Raw genomic sequence first — 27,258 nt, 5'->3', positions numbered from 1 at the left:
ACATAAACATGATTTGAGAAAAACTTGTTTCTGCCCTTTCTTTCCTAGAGGAACTGTGTCTGTCCTTTTCTGGTAGCAGAATCCAGGCTTAACCTGTAGGCCAGGATACTCTGCCACATGTTTAAGCACTTCAAGATTCCTATTGATTGAAGACTAGTCTGTCAGGGTTTTTTTTAAAAAAAATATATTCTATATTCTTTTAAAACTAACCCCACTTTCTATATCTCTGCCTGCCTTAAATCTTAATAGCTACACCTTATTTGAAGCTGTTAGAAGCCCCTGGTGTGTTGTAACACAGGTTCTAACACACTCACTCACCTGCAAAGTTTGCTAACACACTCGCCATAGCGTTTGCACCACTGCTATAACTTTTTAAAGAGAAGGTCCATTTTGCACATGAGTTTTCCGGAACTGCTGTAGGGAAAACATAGCAGCCTGTGAGTGTGCAAATGCATATTGCATTTTAACAGCCCCTAGGGCACACTGGCTATAAAAGTGCCACACGTAGACTTGCAGTGCTAGTGTTCTGTAGAGACCTAAACTTGGAAATGATACATTCTGTTTCATTTCCAGTCTGTCTCTGGTGTGTCGTTCTTTTGAAAACCTGCTGCATGGTTAGTGCCCTTAGACAGTGTTATTGTGTTTTGCTTTTAAATTGTATCACCTTCTTCCCTGTTTTTGTTTTGAAACAGAAAGATGAAAATTACAGAAGCCTCCCACGAGACACCAGTAGCTGGTCTACCCAGTTTCAGAGGGACAATGCTCGCTCTTCACTAAGTGCCACCCACCCCATGGTAGATAAATGGCTGGAGAGACAAGAACAGGTAACATGCGTGTCTTTAGATAATCAAACCTTTATTTATGCATGTACACACAACGCAGTGTGCCTTTACCTATACAGTGGTGCCTCGCAAGACGAAAAGAATCCGTTCTGCGAGTTTCTTCGTCTTGCGGTTTTTTCGTCTTGCGAAGCAAGCCCATTAGCGGCTTAGCGGATTAGCGCTATAAACTGCTTAGCGGGCTTAGCGGATCAGCTGATAAGCGGCTTAGTGGCTTAGTGGATCAGCTGTTAAGTGGCTTAGCTGTTAAGCAGCTTAGCAGATCAGCTGATAAGCGGCTTAGCGACTTGGGGAAAAGGGGGGGAGGAAAAAACCCCCGCAGGAACTCAACTCGCAAGACATTTTCGTCTTGCAAAGCAAGCCCATAGGAAATTCATTTTGCGAAGCACCTCCAAAACGGAAAACCCTTTCGTCTAGCGGGTTTTCCGTCTTGCGAGGTATTCGTCTTGCGGGGCACCACTGTATTTTAAATGGTGGTGGTGGTAGTGTGGGCATCCTGCTGGGTCATGTTGGAAGGATATGGTAATATTTTAACAGAAAACAAGTTGGATGCAGTGCCATCTTTTGGGCCCATGTTCACATTTCAGACTTGAGACACTGTTGTGAGCAGCACACAGGCTGCAGCCAAGCACACATGGCAACCTATTCTGTTGGCTAGAATAGAATGCTTTTTTCAAGCCATTTCAGGATGGGTGAGGAGATCCTGTGGGAACCAGGGTACGTCCCTGTGGGTGCATGTGTGCCAATGAGTGTTATGGTGGTAACCCTTGGTGCATAGGATGATCAGTGTTAGAGCTGAAACACAATATTGTGCAATACATCTGTTATAGGACTGTACTATTACAGACTGCATGTGGGGTAATTTCCATTTGATAACCCCCCCCCCCAAAAAAAAACCATCCCAGTGCTTAAAATCCTTCTATCCAGTGCTATTTTTCTATTAAATAAAGAGGTGCCAGTACTCAGAATGAACACCTCACTTGTTCTCTTATAATGGCAATGGGTACCCACCTGAGAGGTGCTGGAACTGAGTGAGTTCCGGCTGAAAAAAAGCTCTGCTTCTCTCTGTAATACTGGCTGAATTTAGTTCTCTTCCTCCTGATACAATGGGCTGCAATGAGACCAGCCTTGCAACCAGCCAGGAGATGTTTACATGGGAAAGCATTCAGGTTTCAATTTCCCATACACAGTCTGAAGTAGTACAATGTACCAATACATGGATTATATGAGACTGCTGTACAGTACTTCTGGCATCTTAAAGCCTGATTTTGCAGAGCTGATGCTCAGAGTGAAAATTCTGTCAGCTGCCACCTAGTCTATATTATTGGTTTCTTATTGTTCACACTAAATTAGAAATCCATCTTTCAAGGCAAGTTGAACTGGGAGTTTTTAAGAGTGGTCTTCTTTTTTTAAAAAAGGTATTCCATTTACATATTTCTAATAGCTTTGCATTTTGTGCATTTCCAAGCCCACAATTGCTGTTAAGATCAGCAGTGATATCAAAACATACTTGAATGGTGTTGCTTAACAGAGCGATCTTTTCACCTCTTTTTCTGAGTATCTTTTTTGTGTGTGTGGGCTTCCCCCCTTAAAGATCTATTAAATTTGATGTTAATGAGTCTGTATGTACCTAGAAACGAAGGATCCTTTGGTGATTTCATATCAGTGGGGTAATTAATTAAACTGAAATTGTTTAACAGGGCATGAACAGTAGAAGCAAATCTATAATGAGAGCAGAATGGAGCATAACATTGTGGAGGGTGAGGATGAGGCTTGTAAATGATAGACCAGATGCAGGGAGAATTCCTGGTTTTAACCCTTTCCCTTCCCCTCCCTATATGTTTTAAATATTTAATGCATACATTTTTAAAAGTGTTTAATATGCTATGTCTGTCTTGCAGTTGTTTAGTGGAATTTGGATTACTTAACAAATTTGTATTTAAGGTGCTCTCTCTTGTAAACACATTGGGCCATTTCTGGTGGTACTTCGCCCTGTGACAGTTACGGCATGTTCCCGTCTTCACTTTTCCTCCACCCTTCTTATTTTTCTCTTCACCAAGGGGTGGACTTAACTAAACTGGAAGGTCCTGCATTAACATATTGGAGAAGTTATGGGAAGGAAGAGAGGGAGCCAAAAAGTTTCTCCTGAATTAGCCGTGAGGATATAGGGTCTCAGAGGTGAATTTTCATCTAAACAGACATATTGATTACTACTGTGCACAGCCAGTGATATCAGTCAGCAAGCTTGGCCACTTGCTATGGCCCAGATCATTATCTTTACCTTCCAGGCGTGTTCTTAGATGTGGGTGGTCTAATCAGATCAGATGCAGTGCACACTGTTTCTAATCTGGCCAGCACCCTATTTGATGCGAGATCACTTTGCATTATTGGGAGCCCTTTTTGATTTACTCTTAAATGTGCTCAAGTTTGTGGATGATGCCAAATCGTCCTCAAGGATTATCTCCAGACCTGGACAAATGGGAAACAAAATAGCAAATGAGATTCATTGTAATAAGTGTAAAATGATGCATGTTGAAATGAGGCGAGAAACTTATACATATGTTTATGGGAACTCAATTTGCTGTGACAGTTCAGAAAAAAGGTATTGGGGTGGTGATGAATACCTCAGTGCCTGCAGTGGCAGTGAGAGGAAAGAAAATTCAGCATTAGAGATTATTACAAACTGGATTGAAAATAAAATGGCTTGTGTCATAGTGAATTTATATAAATCTGGGGTGGAACTGTGCTTGGAATGCCGTCTACACAGTTTTACTCTCCCTATCCCATGAAATTTATTTTACTACTCGAATAGGGCAAGCAAAATGATCAAGGACTGGAACATCTTTTCATGGGGGAAAGACTAAATTATTATTTGTTGTTGTTTTTAAAAAGGTGAATAAGAGCAAACATGACAGAGCTTTATAAAGTTTGGCATGGCAGGAAAAAAAGTGGGAGTGACAACTTTCCCCTCTTTCTCATAGTAATAGGAATTTTGAGCACCCAATAAATAGACAGACAGTGGATTCAGAACCCATAAAATAAAGTACTACTTTATGAAGTGCATGGAATTCACTGCTGTAGAAGTGATTATAGTGATCGTTGTTGTTGTTTAGTCGTCTTAGTCATGTTCGACTCCCTGTGACTCCATGAACCAGAGCATGCCCTGGAAATACTCACTTTCTTCTCAAAGCTTCTCCTTTTTTATGTCCATGGAGTTTTCTGGGCAAAATACTGGAGTGATTTGCCAGTTCCTTCTCCAGGTGGATCACATTTAGTCTAAACTCTCAGCTATAACCTGTCCGTCTTGGGTGGCCGTGCACGGCATAGCTCATGATCCATGAAGGGGAGTTACTGGCTTAAACAACTTTAAAGAGGGGTGTAGGAACATAGGAAGCTGCCTTACACTGAGTTGGACGATCGGTCCATTTAGCTATACTGACTGGCAGTGGCTTTCCACAGTTTCAGAGCAGGGTCTTCACCTGCCTAACCTGGAGCTGCCAGGGATTGAATTTGGGATTTTCTGCATTCAACACAGATGCTCCACCACTGAGCTGCAGCTCAGAGAAACTCAGGTGGTCTAGGTCTATCAACCATTATTAGGAATAGTAGTTAAGTAGTGTGCTTTTTTCATGCTCGGGGTGATGGACTTTGTGTATCTATTTTGGCAAACAATGATTTTACACCAGGCTGGCTGTAGTGTCTTGGTTGTTCAAACTAGGCTTGCTCTGTGGCTAAAGAGTACTTGCTTTTACTTAGCTTGTCTATGCTTTATAAACGATGAGCCAATGCTGACCCAAGCAAATGCTAGCCACAAGCAGGAGGTTGCAATCATCCAGTTGACCCCTGGAACCCATTTTAGGATCTTACACAAACAATGTTTGTAATTCATTTATTAATCATCCAGTGTGAATGAATGGGAGCCAGCCAGCAAGCCTATTTGGCTTGTGGTGAACTCAATATCTATTTCTGTATTTTCTGCAGAGGATCAGGCTTGTCTCTTTTTCAGCAAGGACTAATTAGAATCATAGAATTATTGTAGAGCTAGATGACCCCAACAGTCATCTAGTCCAACTCCTGCAATGCAGGAATCTCAATTTAAGCATACATGACAGATGAGCATCCAACCTCTGCTTAAAAACCTGCAATGAAGGAAGAGTCCACCCCCCCCCCCTGATGGAGTCCATTCCACCCCTGTGACTTGGCTTTAATCCTGCAATGTTACACTAAGTTTGTACAACTCTGGATGCACCAGGAAACTCTCTATCTATGTTTTGTGTTATGTAATGACACTCAAGTCCTGTCTAGTTGTTGTTGGGTTTCAACTCCTATCAGCTCCAGCCCAATGATCAGGGATCATGGGAGTGATATTCAAAAATATCTGGATGGTACCATGTTATCTATCACTGTACTAAAACTTAGTGACTGATACAAGTTCACCCAGTGAGTGGGGATTTGAATTTGGGTCTTCCCAGTTGTAGCCTGACAAGACAACCAGTGCTCCATAGTGGCTCTTAAATTCACAGCATGGAAGCTCTATTTTGTGGGAAGGAATAAGAGACTATATCTTCTTTCCTCATTTTGCAGTGAATTTCAGATTTTTTTTCACTGTCAGTGCAAGCTCTCCTAGCAGATTGTCCATTTCTTCAGCACCATTATGAACAAACATGCATAAGGCTGCAGAGAGGGACTTATTAAGAGAATAGAGCTAGCCTTTATATAAAGAAATTGCTGCTGTTCATTACACTACTCTGGACCTCATCATCTGATCACTGAAAAAGCATTTGAAAATGTGTGTGTGTGCTCCTTTGTCCACTCAGGTGCATATTATCACAATTTTCAGTAATGTAAAATAATTGGAAGCCCATTTTTTGAAGCCTGGTGAACTAGAGAGTAGCGTCTGTAGTTGCTGGTTAGGAAAATATGCTTGAATATATGTATTGCCCCACATTATATAACAAAGCACACTTGTTGAAGAAAGCATGAATGCTCTGAGATAAAGGTTTTCTTTAATTCCAGCCCATAAAATGATGCATCCTAGATTAGCTTCTTTGCCATTCTTGGCTGCAAATATGTTGCGCTCATGAGTTACAGAATACACAGCACTCTGTATATTAAGGGTGCCTGTGTATTCTATAAGTCATGTAAAATTTTATAGATCTCTTCCAGGAATTACATTAGTGGTGTATAATAGTGTTTAATCCTTCAGAAATAATTTTAAGGAAAGAGTGAAGCAGTCTTTTGTACCTATTACACAAGCCTGTTGTGAAAAACACTACTTGCTTTAGAAATAACTACAGTATATTGCCAGCTTCATATGCAGTGAGGAGACTGGCTATCCAAATGTCGAGATTCTTCATGCAGCAGTTACAGATACAGAGCAATAACCCAACAATCCATCATATTCCTGCAAGGATCAGATTGCAGGATAGCCTACTGCAGCTAAGTGGCACACGCTTGATTGTTAAAACCAGAGAGAGGTACACTAGGAGTAGCTAAATGCTATCCCTGGGTGAACTTCTCTATTTTCTAGATGTTGAGGAGAACTGAACCTTTTGAATGAGGTGTGAGGTTCCTGGGTTGTTCTTTCTTTACCTGCAGGAATCATATCTAGTTACCTATCTATGTATCTATATGGTTTTTTATAATCTATGGGCCCTTTCTTCATTCTGGAGGAATCTCAGACAGACCTATTTAGTGAAAGTTAGTGTTGAATTATTGACTAGAATATTTCAGGGGTTGCACTTGCCAAGTGTCAGGTTTGGGCTCAGCAAAAATGGCCCCTTGAAATGCTGTAAAATTGCATGTTTCAGAATACTATTTTCTGAGAAATTGAAGCTCAGCTCTACTTTGAATATGTAAGTCTCCCTCCCCTGCAATGCAATCTCCACCTGTTATGACAACAGTCAGCCTTCAGAGCGCAGAAGCTGTAGTGTCAAGTGATGTCATGGTTAGAAAATGCATTTTTTCTCCTTATCCAACTGTTACCACAGGCTGGCGATACAGCAGCTAATAGCCCTGGCCAGTTTATGCAACCTGAGAAGAATATTGCTGTCATTTAAACAAGTGTGTGCTAAGGCAGTAAATTCACCACCGATCACCAGCTTCCAAGAGGTCTATTTAAAACCCTAAACCACAGTTTAGCATTATAAGTATGAGCCTTGGGCTTGTGTACTCTCCCCTATTGCAGGGTGCATGACATGGGAGACAGGGAGCCGAGGTGAGGTATTTATTTATTTCATTTATTTACTGGCTTTCTACCAAGAACCCCAAGGTGTCTTACAGTTCTAAAGGGCAAAGGCAAATAAATGATATAAAATATGAAGATGCTTCTCTTCTTTCTCACATGGCAGATGGTGGCCATTGATGGTAGTAGTTAGTGAAGGTGTTGGAGGGCAAGCTCTGTGTACCACAAGGCTGTCCTGCACTCTTGAAACTAGCTAGTATGCTGCCCTCAAGCACAGTAGAGGATGTTGTCCCATCACCAGCATTGAAGTCTATTTCAGCTGTCAGTCCAGTTGGCTTCTGTATGCAGAATGGCTTTGCTTTAGGCAACAAAATGTATCGGCCCATTCCTGTACATAACTTACATAAACAAAATTTGTAGATAATTAAAACATGGATCAGTAGACAACCTGAAAAGGTGTGTTGGGTTGAATACTAGTCTTTTGGAGCCAAAAAAGCAGGAGTAATTTATTTAACAGCTAGAAACAATTTCTTTGTCTAAACAAAACTATAGTTCACATGCATACTTATAGGAAAACATTAGAAGAATGTAGAGCACCATATTAGTTCTTCCAATAAGTACAGGTTGTTTTCATTGTAAAAATCCACATGGTAATTGTTTATAAGAGGGCCAGTGGCACTGAAATGCTGTCAGCCAATGAACTGTTTACTTTTAAAAACTTGTTTTTAACGAGTCACATTGATCAATCTTTTAAATATGGTTTCTTATTATTTTTTCTCACCATTGGGCATATTTGAATTGCAAATCTCCCCTAATCTCCCCCCCTTTTCTTCTTAAAAAATCGCTTTTGAGTCTGCATCATGACTCCTCAGTGAATTTCCATCTGATGTTTGGTGAGGCTGGTTCATAATGTAATGATTCTTCGTTATTTGTATACTCTGAATGTTGCACTGTTTCCTGATTATGTAAATGTTCTAATTCACAGTGCTTAAGGGCACCAAAAGATAAATATCTAGAGTGCTTCAGAATATATGTTTCAGGCTCACAAAATTAATATTTCCACACCTAAAATTATTACAAGCTCAACACTTCACAGTTAGGCCAAATTTTTGCTGTTGTCCCCCTGGGACTTCAGCCTAAGTGAAGAGTGAGGGAACGTTGTTGAACAGTGCCCTTAATTACTATAGTGCCAAACGAATGCACAAGTGAAATACATTAGTAGAATTAAAATTTGTCTTTTATTCCCTTGGTGGGTAATACAGTTAATGAATATAGATCTGACCAAATTAAGATAATTTATTTCAATGGTTTACATCACTGTAAAAGTTTTAGTGCAGCATAGACTGTTCATGCAAACTTTAAATAGAAGCAGTTCTTGTATCCGTTTCGAATATTGTGAAGGTTAAAAGTTTTAACTGTATTAAAGCAATTCACTTAATTATGTCTATAGAGGATATTGTTTCCTCTGCTGTGGATTTCTTCATCCACAGTTCTCAATGCCAGTCAGAAGCAGTTTTCTAACATCTATTTAGAGATGTTTCTACCAATGATATGTACTGTAATTCAAAATATTAGCCCATATTTTGACCTCCTTAACAGTATGGCTGGTGCCTATCATAAATAAGCACTCCTTCCATGCAGGTGACCAGTTTTAATTAACAAACAATTAATTTATGGCATTCGCTGGAATATAGTCTACACAGCTTCTACTGAAGGCAGAGTGGTTGGGGGAAACCCAGCCAGATGGGTGGGGTAATAATAATCATCATCATAATCATAATAGTCAAACTAGCTGAGTGGCATCTATACCAGCATCCTCCAATATGGTATCCTCCAAATGTTGTTGGACTCCAACTCCCATCAGTCCCAGCCAGCATGGCCAGATCAAGGATGCTGGTAACTGTAGTCCAAAACATCAGGAAGGGACCAGGTAGGGAAAAGCTGCTCTCACTGACAGCAGCTGAGCTGGTCTGCAAGCATGAGTCTTTTCCAGCCCTGTTTTGACCTTTATTAAAATTTAGCCCGATGTCCTCAGTTTAAAATTGTTGTTCAGGAATGTCCCTAAGAGAGGGAGAATGTTCTCTTGTCCACCCCACATGTACCTGGAGACTCCTCTTCTCCAATTAAGAGACATATTGGCATTGATTTCAATGGCACACTGTTGGATGCAGTTGCCTGTTTCTTAGTATGAAAACCCATGATCTTACAATGAAAGGGAAATAGTCTCTTAGCTTTAGATACACATCTAAAGGGAAAAGCCACCTGGAGGATTCTTGTTTAAGAAATTTTGGGACAAAAACTGGACTGATGTGTTTGTATTGGCTCTTCATGTGTCTCTGGTCCTGATTTCTCTCTGTTTATCATCCTCAACTGTTAATTAAGGATAGGAGTTCTGATCTGTATAATTAAAATTTTAATTGATTAATTACACTGATTGCTAATTTTAATGGCTTTCTTTAAACGAGTAATCATAAATTGTCTCAGCAATACCCAAGCCATGTGCAGTTATCCCTTTTTGTTTTGTTTCTTTAAATCAGGAGTCAGCAAACTTTTTCAGCAAGGGGCCGGTCCACTGTCCAGACTATATTTTGAAAAAGAAGAAGAAGAAGAACAAATTGCTATGCCCCACAAATAACCCAGAGATGCATTTTAAATAAAAGCACACATTCTACTTATGTAAAACCATGCTGATTCCTGGATCATCCGTGGGCCAGATTTATAAGGCGATTGGGCCGGATCCAGCCCCCAGGCCTTAGTTTGCCTACCCATGCTTTAAATGGTTCCTGCTAGCACTTTGAATAGCTGCTTGCAGTTATGAGTCCAGTTTTTATTTCCAGGCATAACAAGTGTATAGAATAAATTGTTGGGTGCCATGCAATAAAGCATGAATGGCCTGCAAAGTATATTGAGTGAACAGGCATGAACAGAAATCATTCAGATTCAATATTGGGCTTTCTCACATGCAAAGGATAATGGTGTCCCAGTTGTTCAGCTGCAGCCTACCGGTAATTTTAGTGTAATCTATGGGGCAATATATAAAATTATATAAGAAATAAACAGTATGTTGACAATATTTGCAAAGAAGAAGATGGGAGAGTTTGAGGAGAATTTTGGGAACTTGAAGTCAAGGGTACAAATCTGTAGGGAGCATTGTGGTTGAGCAATAATATAAACCAACTGTGTACACCCTTCTGATGTGTGAGTCCTGTTAGTGCAGGTTATTAGTATCAATATTGGGGAACAGTGGGTGCGGAAGTTAATTTACTGGATAAAGTGGCCCTTGGTCATGGCCAATAAAGAGTGAACAACAACAGAAGTCACTCCATGTCAAGAGGTTATGACTAACTTCCTCTCAAGTATCTGACAATATCCACTCTGTAAGTCAGAATGCTGGTGAAAGGCATCATTTGGTCCAGTTCAGTAAACATTGTTCTTATGTGGTGATGACAATGGAAATAACATTTGTTGATGCACTTGCTACTTTTGAGCATAGTTTTTTAAATAATTTATTTTGCCCTGCAGATTGTCTTTGTTTAGTAATTTAATAATAATAATAATTTAAAGCATCTTTCTCCATGAGCTGCCTTTTAGCATGACAGCAAGGGAAGAAAATTGATTTGCATTTGTACTTTCTGAAAAGACAGCTTGAAGGAATTTCATGCCAGAGCTATAGAAGAAAAAAGTTCTCTTCAGAAGTAATATATTGAACAGTACTTACTTTCAAAAACTATATGTATTTACCAGGAATCAAGTTTTTGGCTCAAACCCCCAAGTATTCTATGCTTGGTTAGTATGATTGACATCTCTCCTCCCCCGACATCCATGCATGTGGTCTGAAATGCAGAATGTAATTCACCACTTTTTGATTTTAACACATTTATAGAACTCCAAAAGAGGTAAAACGAAGCATGGAAATAACTTAAAATAGGTGTAGATAATATAGACACACATGTGTGGTTACATACATGATTTATATCCATCATAATGTTTCCCTGCCAGACCTAATTCAGTTGCATAGAATGCCTATATTTGGTCTCAGCTAACTAATTCTTTTGCATGAAAATATTGTTTGTCCTTACATTCCATTCCAAGATGATGATATATTTGGATAGTTGTGTGAGCGGGGGCATTGATTAGTATCCACATGCAACTGCCCACTCATTTTCTAGTCATTCAAATAGTTTTCATATGTGTCCTTGAGCAATATTTAAAGGAAAAAAGGTTTTCAAGGACTTTGTAACGCACTTTTGAAATGCCCTTCCTTTCACATTGAGCCGTCATTCATAATTCTTTGCTACTGTTGCCCCTTGATCTGTCTCTGTTGCTGTTTCAGTACAGTTTTGAAATTTCCAAGTTTTCTTCTATTCCTTTGATAATCATATCAACCAGTAAGGCAGGAATCACCAGCATGATAGCTAAAGGTGTCAGTGTGCTCAATGGTATCTTCTGTGGCACTCACAAAAATATTAATCAATATTCCCTTAAGAATCCACAATCCATGGGGCGGGGGCTACTTGTTCTTCCTGCTCTGTTCCTGCTTGCACTGGCTCAGCATCTCCTACTGCTTTAAACAAATGTCAAAAACAATGGCCCAAACTACTTTAGCTATTTACAAGGCCTGGATGAATAAGAGTGCCAGGAAGACCACAAAGATGATGAAGCCCCTCCTCTGGGAAGTATATTCTATATAACCCTGTGCAATCCCTAAAAGGTGCTGCACTCTTCAGGAAAGAGTGAGAGCGTGGGAGGAGTCAGAGTCTGCCCAAGACAATAACATAGCATAGTTGAGTTCCAGGCTTGTTAGGAGCACTTGTATGCTTGGTGGTCTTCTAGGTTATTCAACAGGAGCCTGACTCCACTTGCCTGATTATTCTTGCCCTCCACTCCTGCCGGCTCCCGCAGCCCCGGGTCTGAACAGGATACCTCTTGGGTTCTTCCTCAAACAAACACTATAATGTGGGCAATATTTTTAAAGACCATGAAATGTTTGTAAAGCCGCCCCCCGTGATTCAACTCAGCTCTAGATATCTAAAAGCATGTCTTTTAGGATCAACTACAATGTCACATAGCATTTCAAAATTATAAAACAAGATTATAGTGAAAATAATATTTTGCTGATAGACTCTTTCTTCTTGATAAACATCTTTCCTTCAAGACCTTTTGTGGCACTGCAGAGGTGAATACATAAACTGTGACGTTCACTTTTGTGGAGTAGCGGCCACTTGGTAATATGTATGATGTGTGGTGAAGTGGGTTTTTGTCCATGAAAGCTTCTGCTACAATGCATTTGTTAGTCTTGAAGGTGCCACGGGACTCCTTGTGTTTACTGCAAAAGATTAGCATGCAGCTTTCCTACATTTTTTCTCCAGATGGTACAGGCTGGGGGCTACATATCTTTTGGAGATGGATCCCATTGGAGCAAACCACAATACACATAGCAGCATGGCCAATTCCAATGGGAAGTTAAGAGCTTGAAACCCAGTAGATATAAATAATAAACACCTGGTAGATGAATATTCTAGCTTTCAAATTAAGTTTCTCAGTGCCTCTTTTGGTACATAGGGGTTCTAAATCATCCTTCTATATGCCACAATAACTTCATGTTCCAGTTTAGAATGCTTGGGCTGCATAAATGTCACACATTTAAAGCACATGACTATTCCCAAAGAATCCTGGGAATTGCATTTTTAAGGGTTCTGGGAACTGTAGGCCTGTGAGGAATAAAGTTCAGTTCCCAGGATACTTTGGGGGAAGAAGTTTATGAAGCCTTCTTCTCCTTTCTCCTCCCAATAAATGTATGATTCTTAGAAAAGGAAACTGTGATAAGGCCTTGAAACATAATGAATCCACTTGTTTTATTTCATGTAGTTTATATCCCACCTGCACTGTCTCCCACTCATAGACTCAGTTCTTGACCTCAGATGGATTATTATTGAAGGCCCAACATAGATTGTGTTATAAATTGCACAGTTCAGAAGTTACAACAGAGTTTAGGATACATTGATAGGCATAAACTATAACACTGTCACAACCCCTGACATGCCCCCTGAAGGGTGTGCATGGGCACAGTCATTCACTTGGTTGTCTTCCTGAGCCCCTGAGCAAGCAAGTACGCACTCCTATGAATAAACTGGGTCTGCTTGTGCCATTGTAGCCGTTGCCACATCCTTGTCCTGCTCACTATTTGCTCTAGCCTCAAGGGTGAGGTGTGCTTTACCGTCACGACGTGCTACTTTATTCAACTCAGGCAGCTCTGATGCTTGGTCAGGGCATCAAGTGCCTCTAAGGCAGGGCTATCCCAATGACAACCTACATGTCTGCTTCTACAGTATCTAGACCGGGGCCTCCCAAACCACTGTGCCCCTCCTCAGGATCCAATCCCGCACCCTTGTCTCCTTCCTCCTCTGACCAGCTCTGTCAAGACATCTCCACAGGGTTCATAAACATCCCCCTTTGTCCAGGATGCCAGTGTGCATAAACTGCACTAAATCCAAGTGATGTGGTGATCAAAAAATATGAGGCTTAGCATGGCCAGGAAAATTATTTCACCCTACTTCTGTGTATAAATGGATACATCCTATCGCTGAAATGTTAAACTTGGTTATCTGTCCTCATGTCATTAGAATTGCATAGGCAAGAGATCTGCGCCCACCCCTTTCTTTGCATCCCAGTCCCGCCACCCTCCTTGTGTTCAAGGGTGGGGGTATGGTATAGAGCAGGGAACCTGCCCTGCATGTGTGCTAGGCAAGAACACAGCAGGCAGATGAAGCTAGCAAGTGTGACCCCCCTTTCCCCCTTATTCAATACTAATCCTTTGAGGATTGAACACTTCAATAGGGTGAGTACCCACATATCCCATCCTTTTCTACATATGTCAGAGGCAAGCCTTCCAGAATAACTTTCTGCCAGGAACCATTTTATTTTCAGTGTCTGGTATTTCTGAACTACACGACAACAGAGTGTTCCCAGTCAACAGAGGGTAGCAGTGATGGCTTTTAACATACACCATTAGAACTGCATGGTGGCAGCTTTGGGAGATGTTAGCTGTTGGAAAAAGTCAAGGAGGAGAGTTGCTGGCTGTTGTGATTGAGAGCATGCCAGAGATAGTCTGACTTAACTGTTTTGTCCTCTGAAGCAGCCAATTCCCCTCTATTGCTAGATACTTTCCCTCACCAGTTTTTGTCTGACTCATCAGGCATAATAATAAGCTGCATGAAATGCTTAACTTTATCTCTCCCCCCCTCTTTTTTCTTCTTTTTGATGGAAAAGAGCAGTTCAGAATGCAGGAAAAAAAACTGTTACTGGAGTCCGTGAGGGCATCTTCTTCATGATGGCTTGAGACTCCCTACTGATTAGTATAACCCTCTAGTCAGCTGTGTCATCTGTGGTGCTAATTTAAAGGCCATAGTAATGTCACCAAACAGCTGAACAGCGGCTGAAAAGGGAATCTCTTTAAAGCAGATTTTTATCTGCACTTTATTAAATTTTTCACAGATATTTACATCCTGCCAAATAAACAAGCAAAGCCATGAAGTGATATGTCGAAAACATTTGAAAGCCTCAGACCCCCCCCCCTCAAATATCTCTCCATGGGCACTGAGCCCAAAGCCAATCTCCCATCTCTGTAGAGAAAATTTGCTTTAGCCTGCACGTTTTTCCCATTTCCAAAACCAGACTTTTGTAGTGCTTTGAAGTTTTATAGTGATAATATTTAACACATTGCTCCAAGCCAGAGTAAATAAAATATCTTAAAATAACCACAGCACTTGCAACATATCTATTTGAAATTAACTTTTAAGAATCCAGAAGGATAGTGCCGATTATATTACTTTTAATTAAATATTCCTTTTTTATGGATGTATAAAAGCTGCCTCATCCTAGTGTGGAGTAGGAGCTAAAAAAATATTGGACTGGGTATTTTGCAGTCTATGGTGATAACAGGCAAATGTGGTTCTGATGTGGTGGGTTTCCTCATGTCTCTGTTGTAGCATTAACTTCTCTTGCCATGTGGGGACTAAAGTCACAGGTTCAATCATCATCATCTCCAAGAACACTGGCGTCAATGTATGCTAATTCAGTGTCCTGTCATTTTTCCGTGACCTGATTTTCAGAAATGGTGTTTGTTTCAGGATATTAAATGCACTGTTGACTCCTGGTTTTAGGGGGCTCTTTGCCAAGATACCTTCCATTGCCTTTTCTCCCTCAGTGAATCTACTGCCTCACTGAAGCAGGTTCAAGGGTTCTTGTCAGTGGGCCCCATGGTGGGGAGATTCCTGACCATGCAAACCTTTGACTGATTAAATTCCTCTTGAATCCTATATGTAGGATTGTTTTGGGGGGAAAATACATACGTCTTTCATTCCCTTATATAAGCATTCATAGGATACTTCCAAAAGTAGTCTTGTAAGTACCAATTGAATGCCTACTAATTGGCAGTATCATTTCTTGCTGTTTTCCCAGCTGTCTTTGAGCATAACAAATAGGAATATCCAGCATTCTGTAGTATGCATTATAAGAATATTGTCAGTTGCCATTTAACTAAATTAGATCTTTCTAGCTCTTCAAAATATTTTTTATCCTTTTGAGTGAAAAAAACAAACAAGACTACAACTGTATACTCGTTCACTGGATCTCTGCTTTGCAGTTACCTCAGTTTATTTCTTTAAAAAATATCTTGATTTTTAAAAATTGCTTACTCTGGGGAATAATGCACATACTGAGTTGGATCCAGGCATGCTGCTCCACAAATAGAAGAGCTTTTTCTCTTCATGGAAAGGACTCTGATCCAGGGGAGGCTCCTGGTGGAGGAAAGAGAGGCAGTTTTTGCCTATTTCTACCTGGAGCCCTCAGCAACACCTCATGAGCAGCTTCTTAGGGGATTTCAAAGAGCATTGGGGAGGGGGGGGGAGATTAATCAGCAAAAATGATCTCCCCCCACTTCCTCCATGGAACATCCCAGGAGTAGAACCTCTCTCAGAAAACCTGGATCCAAACCTTTAGTTTAGACTTGGATTAGGCCAAGAGCCCATCTAGTCCAACACACTGTTATCACAGTTGCCTACCAGATGCCCTTGGGAAACTTGCAAGTGAAACCAGAAAAATATAGCGCTTTCCCGACATGTTTCCCAGAAACAGGTATTCAGCAGCCTACTGCCGCCAACATTGGAGGTAGAACTTAGCCATACTTAAAACAGTGTTCAATAAATTCTCTTATGATTCTCAGAATTCTTAGTTGAACTAACCGTCTAATATTTTATTTGGGAACAGCCATGGCTATGTTAGTGATTTAACTCTCTCCACTCCTGTTGGTAGCAGCTACATTGTGCAACAATTTCTGTTCTTTGAAGAATTATCACTTATTTGTGTTCAGCAGGTTGGGTGCACTTCTCTGCTGTTCTGTTTATCTTGGTAGCTTTTGAAAACAGTGGAAATTATTCTGTAAAGGAGGTTGGTCTGTGTTCTTTGTTCAGCACCCAGCATGACCTGTCTTTTTGCCTCTAGCTGGTGATGTGACCACCCACCCACCCCTTTACAAGCCAGAAGTTACTGTGCTTTGCTGTTTAATTCCATACAAAAGTTTCCACCTTATGCAAGTTTGCGACATGTCACATATTTATATGCTTGTTTGGGCAACAAATGCTTTCTTTCTTTCGCATTACTCATTGCCAGTGGCATAATCATTGTAAGCACCTAAATGTTGTTAATGTAACAGGTTTGGCCTGATTGTTATAGTTCTTAGGAGAAAAACCATGTAAGGTTTTTAACTTCAGACTTCATTGTGGGATTGACCAGTTTTGACACTGGTGAAGGGCACTGTACACCACCTGGCTTGATGCTGGAGTCTCCCTTTTCATTTTAGTGATAGAGTAACACATCCCATCACAGTAAAAAGGGTGATCCTGTGTCATTCAGGCAAGGTCGCTTACTAGTCTCCTGTGTCTGTAGCTGCCCAGGGGAACAAAGGAAGCGAGGTTCCTTATCTGGTACTGTTACTTACCGCAGAGCAAATACCCTACTATGGAAGCACATACCCTTCTGCCTCCTATAGATGCTGCCTCTTACCCTGGCTCATTTCATACTGATACATTTTTGAAGCAGTCATGTCAAGTGCACCATCTTCATCTCTCTGGACATGTACATTTCATAGAGCGTTAGGGAACACCATATAAGGTTCAGAGGTAATGGCCTGAACATTCATGACCCAGAGTTTGTGACTGTTTACGATCATTGGAAGAACAATGCTTACAGATAAGCAATCTTTCTTTCTTACATTTTGGATGGAATCCCTGACTGTGTGTTTCCCTGTTTTTCTGCAGTTACACCAGAAGTGCACATATTAGATTTTAAGGTAATTGTAGTGATTGGAATCGCTAAAGACTCTCAAAGAGATTAAAGGACCAATAAAGTTATTAAACTGAAAGGAGGGAGGGATCTCACAGAATATAACCTTGGAAAGCATGGCGTGCTTTCATCTGATACATTAAACATGGAAATGTATCTGAGAGAGAACAACTAAAAATGCCCCAAATAGGCAAATCACAATCAGTTCTGTCGTGTTATAAATTACAAATGGATTTTATGCATCACCTTTTATTTCATTTGCAAAGGATATTTCCTTTGATCTGAGATATTACATTTCACAGTGTGTGGGGTTCTTTAATTTTCTTCCATTTTGGAAAGACTGGCACTGGCAGCATTGCAAGTGCAAAAATCCTTTCTTGTACCTCTTGTTTGTGCCAAGAGGAAGTCCAAGGTGGTTGTACATCCTGTATCTTAGATATTTGTACACTATGTTGCCAGGATAAAAATGGGTTTAGAAATGTATGCATTTAGATAAACTATGTTAAGCAATAAGTATTTTGTAAGAAAATACGCTCAGAAATGCATATTTAAAGATACAGACATGCCTCGGAGATATTGCGGGTTCAGTTCCAGAGCACCACAATAAAGTGAATATTGCAATAAAGCACAGCACACTTTTTTTGTTTTGTTTCCCAATGCATAAGATATGTGTTCCATTTGCGGAAAGCCACTGTAGGTGGAGATTGAGTTTGTGTGTGTGCTTGTTTGTTTTTTTGTATTTGGATTTTTTACTGAAAGCTGTTTTGAGGGCTCTGTTGGAAAAGCAGGATATGCATTCCTAAGTAAAAAAAAAATTAAGCCTCTCATTCTTGTCAGTATTTTGATAACTCTCTATGCTGTATTACTGCTTACATTTTGATGTTTAGATCATACAGAGTTCAGTGGAGTTTCAGCCACCTAATTGTTCAGATTCGATGTACAGGATCTGAAGTGTTGCAGTAAACATGTGAACTGCTTTAAAGCTTTTAACACTCTTTTTTGTATAAACAGCTTGATATAGATGTTTAAAAGGAATCCCTGTGAAGCATTTTGGCGGGAAATGCTATCTTGATCACACTAAGCACATTCTAGTCTTTCTTCCTCATTTAGTTTTGAATGCTCCAGGGGGAATGATTTTCATGAGAAATTTGTGTTGGTAATCGCAAACAGACATAATTCTGTAATTTTCTCATGAAGTATTGGCTAAAGTTTTGGCTTTAATGACCTGACACTTTTCCAAAGAGGAACACATTTTTGTTCAAACTCCAAGAAAAACAGTACATACAGCACTGGAGGGTTTTTTTTTAAAAAATATTGTGCAACATTTTAGAGCTATTTTCAATAAACAGAGCATATAACCTATCAATTTGTAAAAGTATAATGAGAATTCAAGTCTGTTCAACCATTTCATTAATGTTCTGGTGGAGGCTGGGTTGCTTTCATCAGTTGCTCTAAGATTATATTTGAGTATAAAATTGCCTTATGGAAATAGCTGAGATTCTTGTACAAGTTAAAAATGTGAAACTAGTTCCATCAGGGCCCTTGCATGCCTGGGCATGAATTCTGAAAATAATGCAACAACTTTCTCAGATGAGCAAGTTCATATATGGTCCCCTTTTGGCAGTACAGTCATTCCTTGTGTTGTGTCTACTTCATGTTGCATCTTTTTGTGTTACATCCCACGACAACCTGGAAGTACCAGAATGGGTTACTTCCGGGTTTCGCTGCTTGCACATGCACAGAAGCGCCAAATCACACCGCGCACCAGCACAGACACAGTGTTTCAAGTTGCGGGCATTTCACATTACAGACGGGCCTCTGGAATGGATCCCCTATAGCTATTAAATGGTTATTCTCTCAGAAAGAAACATGTATGTATGTATGTATGTATGTAACAGCTTATGTGTATTGGGAATACAGTGGTACTTCGGGTTACATACGCTTCAGGTTACAGACTCTGCTAACCCAGAAATAGTGCTTCAGGTTAAGCACTTTGCTTCAGGATGAGAACAGAAATTGTGCTCTGACGGTGCAGCAGCAGCAGGAGGCCCCATTAGCTAAAGTGGTGCTTCAGGTTAAGAACAGTTTCAGGTTAAGTACGGACCTCCGGAATGAATTAAGTACTTAACCTGAGGTACCACTGTACTGAATTGATATAGTAGTTTATGAATACATATGCTTTACATTCTGAAGGATACAGGTACAATATTTGACATCTCCAGGTAAGGCTGGAAAAGGCTTTTGTCTGAAACCCTAGAGAGGTGGTGCCACTTGGGGCATATGATACTGGGTTATATGTCCACAATGACCCATCTCTTTTTTATCTTTATTTGAATTGTCTTTCCTTCCAGTGATTTTGTGTGTGTGTGTGTGTGTGTGTGTGTGTGTGTGTGTGAGAGAGAGAGAGAGAGAGAGAGAGAGAGAGAGAGAGAGAGAGAGAGAGAGAGATATGGAGGTGATATTACTGTGGAATACCATGGGGTCAGTTATTCCTTGTAACAGTTTTGAGACGCCTGCAGTTTTTAATAACTGCTTTTCTTTCAAATGCATGCTGTTAGTTTTCTTTGAAAAGATTCAGCTGGGAACAAATGCTAGAATCACATCCTGTTTCTATTTCAGTGAATTATTTTTCAACTTTGAAGGCCCACACTAGATTTTTTTTTTAAAAAAAGATGTGTTTGAAGAGAGAAGGAAGGACACTGTTTGATGTTCAGTGATATTGTGAAGTCTCTTTGCAGTGTTTATCACTTGCCAGTAAATGCGTAAACATAATTATTGTGATTTTTAGACTTTCTTATCAGGCTTTAGGGGCCTCTGGATTTTCATTTGACCTTGCTTTAAGTAGTTGTCTTTTTCCTCCTTTAAGGATTTATCTTCACTTTCTTAAAAGACAGTAATCCTTTTACCGATTCCTGGCTGTTATGAAAGAAAGACAAAGATACAACAAGTATATGCCCTTTTCCTTTCAACAGCAGCCATCAAGAACTTGCGATTAGCTTAGAATGCATAATATTTGACCTAAGCTGTGAGAGGATGTCATTACTTGATGGGAGATTCAGGACAGATAGCAGGAAACATTTCTTCATAGAGTGCCTCGTTAACCTATGGAATTTGCAATCACATTCAGCACTGATTGCCACTAGCTTAGAGAAGTAAAAATTGGAAATTCATGGAGGGTGGCAGCTAAATGCTACCTCCAGGATCAAGAGAATGAGAGATGGTGGAGGGCGCTATTGTCTTCCTGTTCTGCTTGTTTCCATCCCACAAGGCATCTACTTGAGGTAACCACTTGGGGAAAGAGGATGCTGTCCTAGATAGGCAGGGCTTGGCCTTTCACTCAACATCCAAGAAACCAAAGTGCTGCACCAACAAGTACAAAATAACCCCTCTGCAGTGCCACAAATCCAACTCAGTGGTGTAATGTTGGAAAATGTTGATCACTTCTCCTACCTCGGCAGTTATCTTTCCACAAGGGCCAACATTGATGCCGAAATCCAGCATCGCCTGAGCTCTGCAAGTGTGGCTTTCTCCCGATTGAAGTGCAGAGTGTTTGAGGACCGGGACATTCACAGGGAAACCAAAATGCTTGTTTACAAAGCTATTGTACTACCAGCCTTACTATATGCTTGTGAAACATGGACCACTTATAAACGCCATCTCCAACTCCTCGAAAGATTCCATCAATGGTGTCTCCAAAATGTTTTACACATCACTTAGGAAGACAGGCGAACTAATATCAGTGTACTGGAAGAAGCAAAGATCACCAGTGTTGAAGAAAAGATTCAACATCAACTTCATTGGACTGGTCATGTTGTTCGGATGCCTGATGATCATCTTCCAAGCAACTACTCTATTCTGAACTTAAAAATGGAAAGCGTCATGTTGGTGGCCAACAAAAGAGGTTTAAAGACTGTCTCAAGGCAAATCTAAAAAAATGTTGTATAAACACTGACAACTGGGAAACACTGGCCTGCGAGTGCTCCAGTTGGAGAACAGCCTTTAGCAAAGGTGTCATGGGCTTTGAAGACACTCAAACTCAGGACACAAGGGAGAAATGTGCTAGGAGGAAGGCACACTTGGCAAATCCACACCGTGATCAACTCCTGGCCGGAAACCAATCTCCCCACTGTGGAAGGATGTGTGGATCCAGAATTGGCCTCCACAGTCACTTACAGACTCACTGTTAAAACCATGTTTATGGAAGACAATCTTACTCAGCTACGAGTGATTGCCAAAGAAGAAGCAGAAGCACTTACATTCTTGATAACTTCATGGCTGAGTTAAGATTTGTTCTAGAGATTTCGCAGTTCACAATTCAGTCTGTTAGTTACTAAAGCACATCAGCACTAGCCAACTAAGCATATATGGTAATAGGTAGTATGCCAGTGTGGCAGGTCTGTCCTCTCCAATGTTAGACTGCCTATGCAGCTCTCAGACTGAATTCCTGTGGTGAGTAGCCACAATGTCCAAATAACTTAGGAAATAATCTTAAGTGAAAGCCATGATTCAGTGGCCAGGCCATCTCTTGTTCTGTAAACGGCACAGGGGAAATGCAGAAGGGAGTGATCCAAAGAGGAAGAAAAATCAGCACAAAATGCAAGCAAATCCTCTGTTGGTTTTTGTTTGCATAGCACAAAGCCTCCTGCCTTTACACTGTTTGGGTTATAGGGCTAGAAGGGAGATATTATACCAATATATACAAAACATGCTGTCATTCAAAGCAAGGATAGGCTGAAGGTAGGTTGTATTCTACTCGTCTCATCTCCCTTTCCATAATCAGGCTCTTAGAGGCACATATCTGTACTAAGTGTGTCATAGATTTTTCCTCGTTATTTGCAGGTCATCCCATTATGTGGTTCATGGGCTGTAGTAGGTAATCCATGCCACTCCCTGAACCACCATTTTGTATCTAAGTTAACTTCTCCAAGCCACACTTTTTTTCTTCCTGGCTGCAGTTGATGGAGCATATGGTCTAGTAAAAAAATAATGTAGTTCACACAGACTGAAAACCTCCCCGCACCTGATCTGCAGTTGTGTCATTCTCTTCCATTCAAAGGCTCAGGGAAGCTTAAATGGAGCTTCTGTGATCCAGACCACCTTTCTAATGACATTGTCCAGAGTAAGTAAGACTTCTTTAGCTGTGTAAAGAAATAGTACATCGTAAACAGTACACTGTACCTTCAGACAATTTCCTGTGAAAAATGTAGGTGAGAATTAGGACAAAGTTTGCACCTCCTCTAGAAACATTTTGTTTCTCCAGTGGTCTCATGACACTTTGAGAACTCTGGATTTTCATTTCAGCTCTGGTGTTTTCTTGCCCCGTGTTTTCATGCCCAGGTTTATATTGAAAATTTGTTCATGTGCTAGGACACCAAACATCACTAGCATTTATAGTAAGTCATATATATGGAAATGGGCCATGAACTTATGGCAGCTTCTATTTTGAATTGATATTGCCTTCAGCCAGATCTCCATTTCAAACTATAAGCCTGAATTCCAGATTGAAATCTGATGCCGCCTGTTGGTATTCTTCTTTTTTTTAATGAAAATTGTTGGGAAAATGCTTCTGCATATGTGTGGTTAATTCTGCCCTCCTTGTGCTTGGGTCTAGAAAGAGTCAGGATGGATTTCCTTGTTAGTCCCTGCTGCTGTCATTTTGTGCAGTGGAGCCTGAGAACTGATTACCATAGTAACAATGTTTTAGCTTGTATAGCTGCAAATGTTGTTAATGGTAATAGAATTATCTAGTTATTTTAAATCCAATTATGTTATTAGGCCATCCAGTCCATTCTCATAGTACAGCATGTTTTACTCTGCCATCTCCGTCCTTTTTTTTGGGGGGGGGGGTGCTTATGTGAATTATTGAGCTGCAAGAATTTCCTTCTGTTCATTTGAAGAGGTTGTCACTGCTGGTCAAGAATTGTTTCACTTTGTGGTCACCTCTGCAGTGGAGTGGGGTTGGGGTGTAGATAGGGATCTTATAGTGTCAGTTGAGATTCCCCTCCCAGCCCAGTTCCTGCCCTGCTTTTTAAAACAATTCCTCATAAATCAGCTTCTCTGTCTCTTGTATCAGGTCCTATGTCTACACATGAGTCAAGTCTAGCATTCTTACCTTCTGTGTAAGAACATGCTTCATGTGGAAGGGACTTAAACTACTTGAGTTATTGAAACAATAATCTTTACCATGTATGAGAAGGCAGTGTATGCCTACATCCCACAACCAAGGAAAGGATGTGGAATCCGTGCCCAATCAGATGTTGCTGTATTATAACTCCCACCATCCCTGAGTATTGGCTGTGTAGAAGGGAGTTGGAGAGCTATAAGTCTGGTCTAGGGATTCTTCTTCTGCCTCTTATTCCCCTTATAAACACTTTAAGTGTCAGGATCGTCCCCTGAGCAGTCCTGGGAATTATATGCAATAGGAAGTAGTCAGCAGTCTTTAATGGGAAATTTGTTCATAAAGCCCCTCTACTAAGATCCCAATGTACCATTTTGGAATTGCTTACCTTGGCTGATCCAGCCTTGGGAAATTTTATCCCCAGAAGAATTTTGATGTATCCTGTATTGATACATACTCTTTTGCTCCTACCTGTTTAATGCAGGATGCTATCCCAAATGTACTGATTTTGATATCGTTTGCAACCCTACCCCAACTAGTTTAGAATGTATTTGAAACTCCTACACAATTAAAAGTAAGATTTTTTTTTTATTTATTATTCTCACTTCATTGATCTCCAGTAAGATTCACTGAAGAGTTTGTCCTTTGTTGTGCGAAAGAATTCTGCAGGCATGATTTGCAGATCTAGATGTAATTTACCATATTTGAGAGAAGTAGCAAATTATTAAGATTAATCTGAAATCCATTGGGAACATCCCTCTGGTATTTATGATTCTGTGAGTACTTTAGATTTCAAAATACTCAATGTTTCTAATTAATTTTTCATAGCATTTCATATACATTTCAAGGAAATAAGTGTGCAAGCAGCAAAGTATGGGACACATTTTTTCCAAATGTGACGTTAGATTAATACAGAAAAGAGGAATTGAACACACATTTGTTTGTAGCCTTGTCTCTAAAAGAACTCTTTGCACTTTCATCAGAATCCAGCTGATTCAGTTACATTCTAGGGCTCTAATGTGTACACAGGAGTGTTATACAAGCATCCTTTCCCATGACTCATACATGAGTAGCTCCCGGTGCATAGTGCGGGGCATCCATATTTGGATGGAATGTTTCCCAAGACAATCCAGGCAGTTATGAGTGCTGTGTGCATTCAGGCATTGAATTGCTGTTACCTTGGACAATGCACTTTCCGGTTAACTTTCATATCAACAATATGAATAAAGACAAATGACATCCAAGTGAACGACAGCGGAGCTTGAAAATATTAATCAACAGAACACAGTCATTTTTCAGATAAGCTTTAGCCAAGTGTAGCACTCAGATACCAGAGCAGAATCCAGATATATTCACCATGCTGTTCTGCCATCACCCTCTAATATTGTCTTTTACGGGTTCTAGCTTTTCCCACGGGGTTTCTAAGGACGCTCTCTGCATTTCCTTTCACTGTGAGATTTTGGCTTGTTCTGAGCTTTCTGTGATTATAGAAAGTTTAGGTTACATTTTCCCAGTATATATTATAACAGCCTTCTAAGCCAATCCACTGATTTGATTAGATCCTTCTGGACTTTATCATAAAGAGTTACAAGACGGTTGCATAGTTACCAGAAAGGAAGAAAAGAATATCCAACCTCCATAACTTCATGTCACCATCAAGTTTTACCACTTTGGTTTCCATTTCCTCATCTAGGTAATTAATAAATCCATTAAACAGCCATGGCCCCAGTCTCAATCCCCGGGGAAACAATTAGTAACTTCTCCCATCTTTCCTCTAACAAAGCTTTTAAAACACTCCATTGGTCTAAACTACTTAGAAGTGGGTGTGAGTTTTTATTGCCCTCGACATACCTATGTGGAAGCTGGACAGGAGGCAGGGCTGCTTTTAATCAATTTTATAGATCTTTGTTGCATTGCATTTTATATTATTGTAGTATTTTAAGCTACGTGAGTTTTCAAGGTTTTTCTTGGAGCAGGGAAGAAAGGCAAGAATTCAATAAAGTGTAGAACCCGCTAGGACAAAGAAATGCTGGCATATGTACTAAAGGATTTTTGTTTTGTTTTGGTACAAAGGTGTTGGTGTTATGGAAAAACAAAGAACATCATCTAGAATATAACGAGAGCACTGAATCAGACAAAAGGTCCATTTAGTCCAGCGTTACGTGGCTAACCAGATCCCTAAAGGAAGCCTCTAAGCAGGATCTGAGCTCTCTCTCTCTCCCCCCCCCCCCGTGATTCCCAGGGACTGGTATTCAGAGGCATACTGCCTTTAATACTGGAGGGGGAACACAGCCATTATGGCTAGGAGCAATTTTTATCCTTATCCTCTTCCTTCCCTGGAGGTTCCTGAATATTGCTATGGCTAGACATTCTTACTGAGCAAATAATACTTAACACAAAGGTGTATTATGGCTTAGGCCAGATTTTGCATGTCATACTAAGCCAAACTATGACTTAGTGCAAATGTGTGGTTTGCAGGTTCCTGGAGAGAAATTTCCCCCATTGCTCTATTGCTGTGCTGCCCATATTTGGCTTAGCTTGTTGTCCAAACCCAGGTTCAGGTTTAGCTTTCCCAGGCAAACCACATGCTGTAAACTATAGAATAAATTGTTGTTAGGCTGGAAAGAGCTAAACCAAGATTTGATGTTTGGTTATCATGGGAAGCCAGCTATGTTCTGCTGGTTGAAATTATGGAGATCTCACTCACTCTCACACACTGATGCTGTTTCTGTCTAATAACAACAGGGAACATTATCCAGTACTAGGAAAAGTATTGACCACTCTCATTCCACAGAAATTGTTTAGAGGGTACCTCTTAGAGGGCACATTCTAGCCTTCCTAGTAAGTTGTGAGAGACTTACTTCTATTTAAAAATGAAAGCATAATGTCCGGGGCATGTACACAAGGCACCACTGGATGACATCATGGCTTCCATGGGCACCAGGTTGCTGTTCATGGGCATAGCCAGGATTTATTTTAGGGGAGGGCAGGCAATCTGTTAGGGCAGAACCAACTAATTGGTGATGCAATTGGTCAGTTAAGTATTTTTATTTATTTACTTGATTTAGGGGGGCAGCTGCCCCCCCAGCTATGCCCATGTTGCTGTCCCCTATCCTAATGCAAATTTTCTGTGAACTCGGACATTGCATTTTAGCCATGGGAATTCCAGTTGTCCTTTGATAATCTTAAAATGAAAATGATCCATTAATTTGTTACGAGGAAAGTCATCGCTTGTCCAGCATTATCATTTGTTGGAGCCTTGGACTGCTGTTGATTTGTGATTCCCTTCAGTTAAGCATGTTAACTTAGTGAGCGTTTGCATGTGGCAATTAAAACCCACCGGTAAAACTGCAAAGATGCAGACTGTCTTCAACTCCCATTAGGGTGCTGTGCCTAGCAATCAGAGCAGAAAAAAATAGTGGAAGTCTTTAGTGAGATTTCAAGAAGTTGTTTGTCAGAAATTGATTCACTGAATGACCTGTGAAGGATCTAATGCAGGCGTCCTGTGGAGTTAACACTCTGATTTTAAAGTTGCATATCTGCCACCAGGACTCCTTTGCACAGACAAAAGGGAGTAGATAGTTCTGTTTATATACATAATTGTGTCAATTTTGTCATATTGGAGCTGAATGCTTGATTTGTAGTATTGCTGTGAATATTTTGTGTGCGCTAAGCAGCTCTGTGATTGGCAACTGAGATGCATGTGGCATGCATATGGCATGTTGTCAATAAGACCACCTAGGTCAGATTCCCTAAGATGGTGACCTTCACCTCAA

The 27,258-nt window shown here is 40.4% G+C and overlaps 1 protein-coding gene across 6 annotated transcripts in view; it reads left to right on the top strand.

Annotated features, from left to right (window-relative positions):
* The window catches only part of PARD3 (par-3 family cell polarity regulator), a 527,255-nt gene that overhangs the window by 224,527 nt on the left and 275,470 nt on the right, over positions 1 to 27,258 (top strand). For all 6 annotated transcript variants that reach the window (XM_081931474.1, XM_081931473.1, XM_081931472.1 and 3 more), the window contains one exon: positions 693 to 824. In XM_081931474.1, coding sequence (XP_081787600.1) covers positions 693 to 824 — 132 coding nt within the window. The remainder of the gene's footprint in view (positions 1 to 692; positions 825 to 27,258) is intronic.

Source organism: Podarcis melisellensis, assembly GCF_964234715.1.
Source record: "Podarcis melisellensis genome assembly, chromosome: 12".
Classification (NCBI taxonomy): domain Eukaryota; kingdom Metazoa; phylum Chordata; class Lepidosauria; order Squamata; family Lacertidae; genus Podarcis; species Podarcis melisellensis.
Note: the sequence above shows the minus strand (reverse complement) of the source record. Positions and strands in the feature narration are given on the sequence as shown.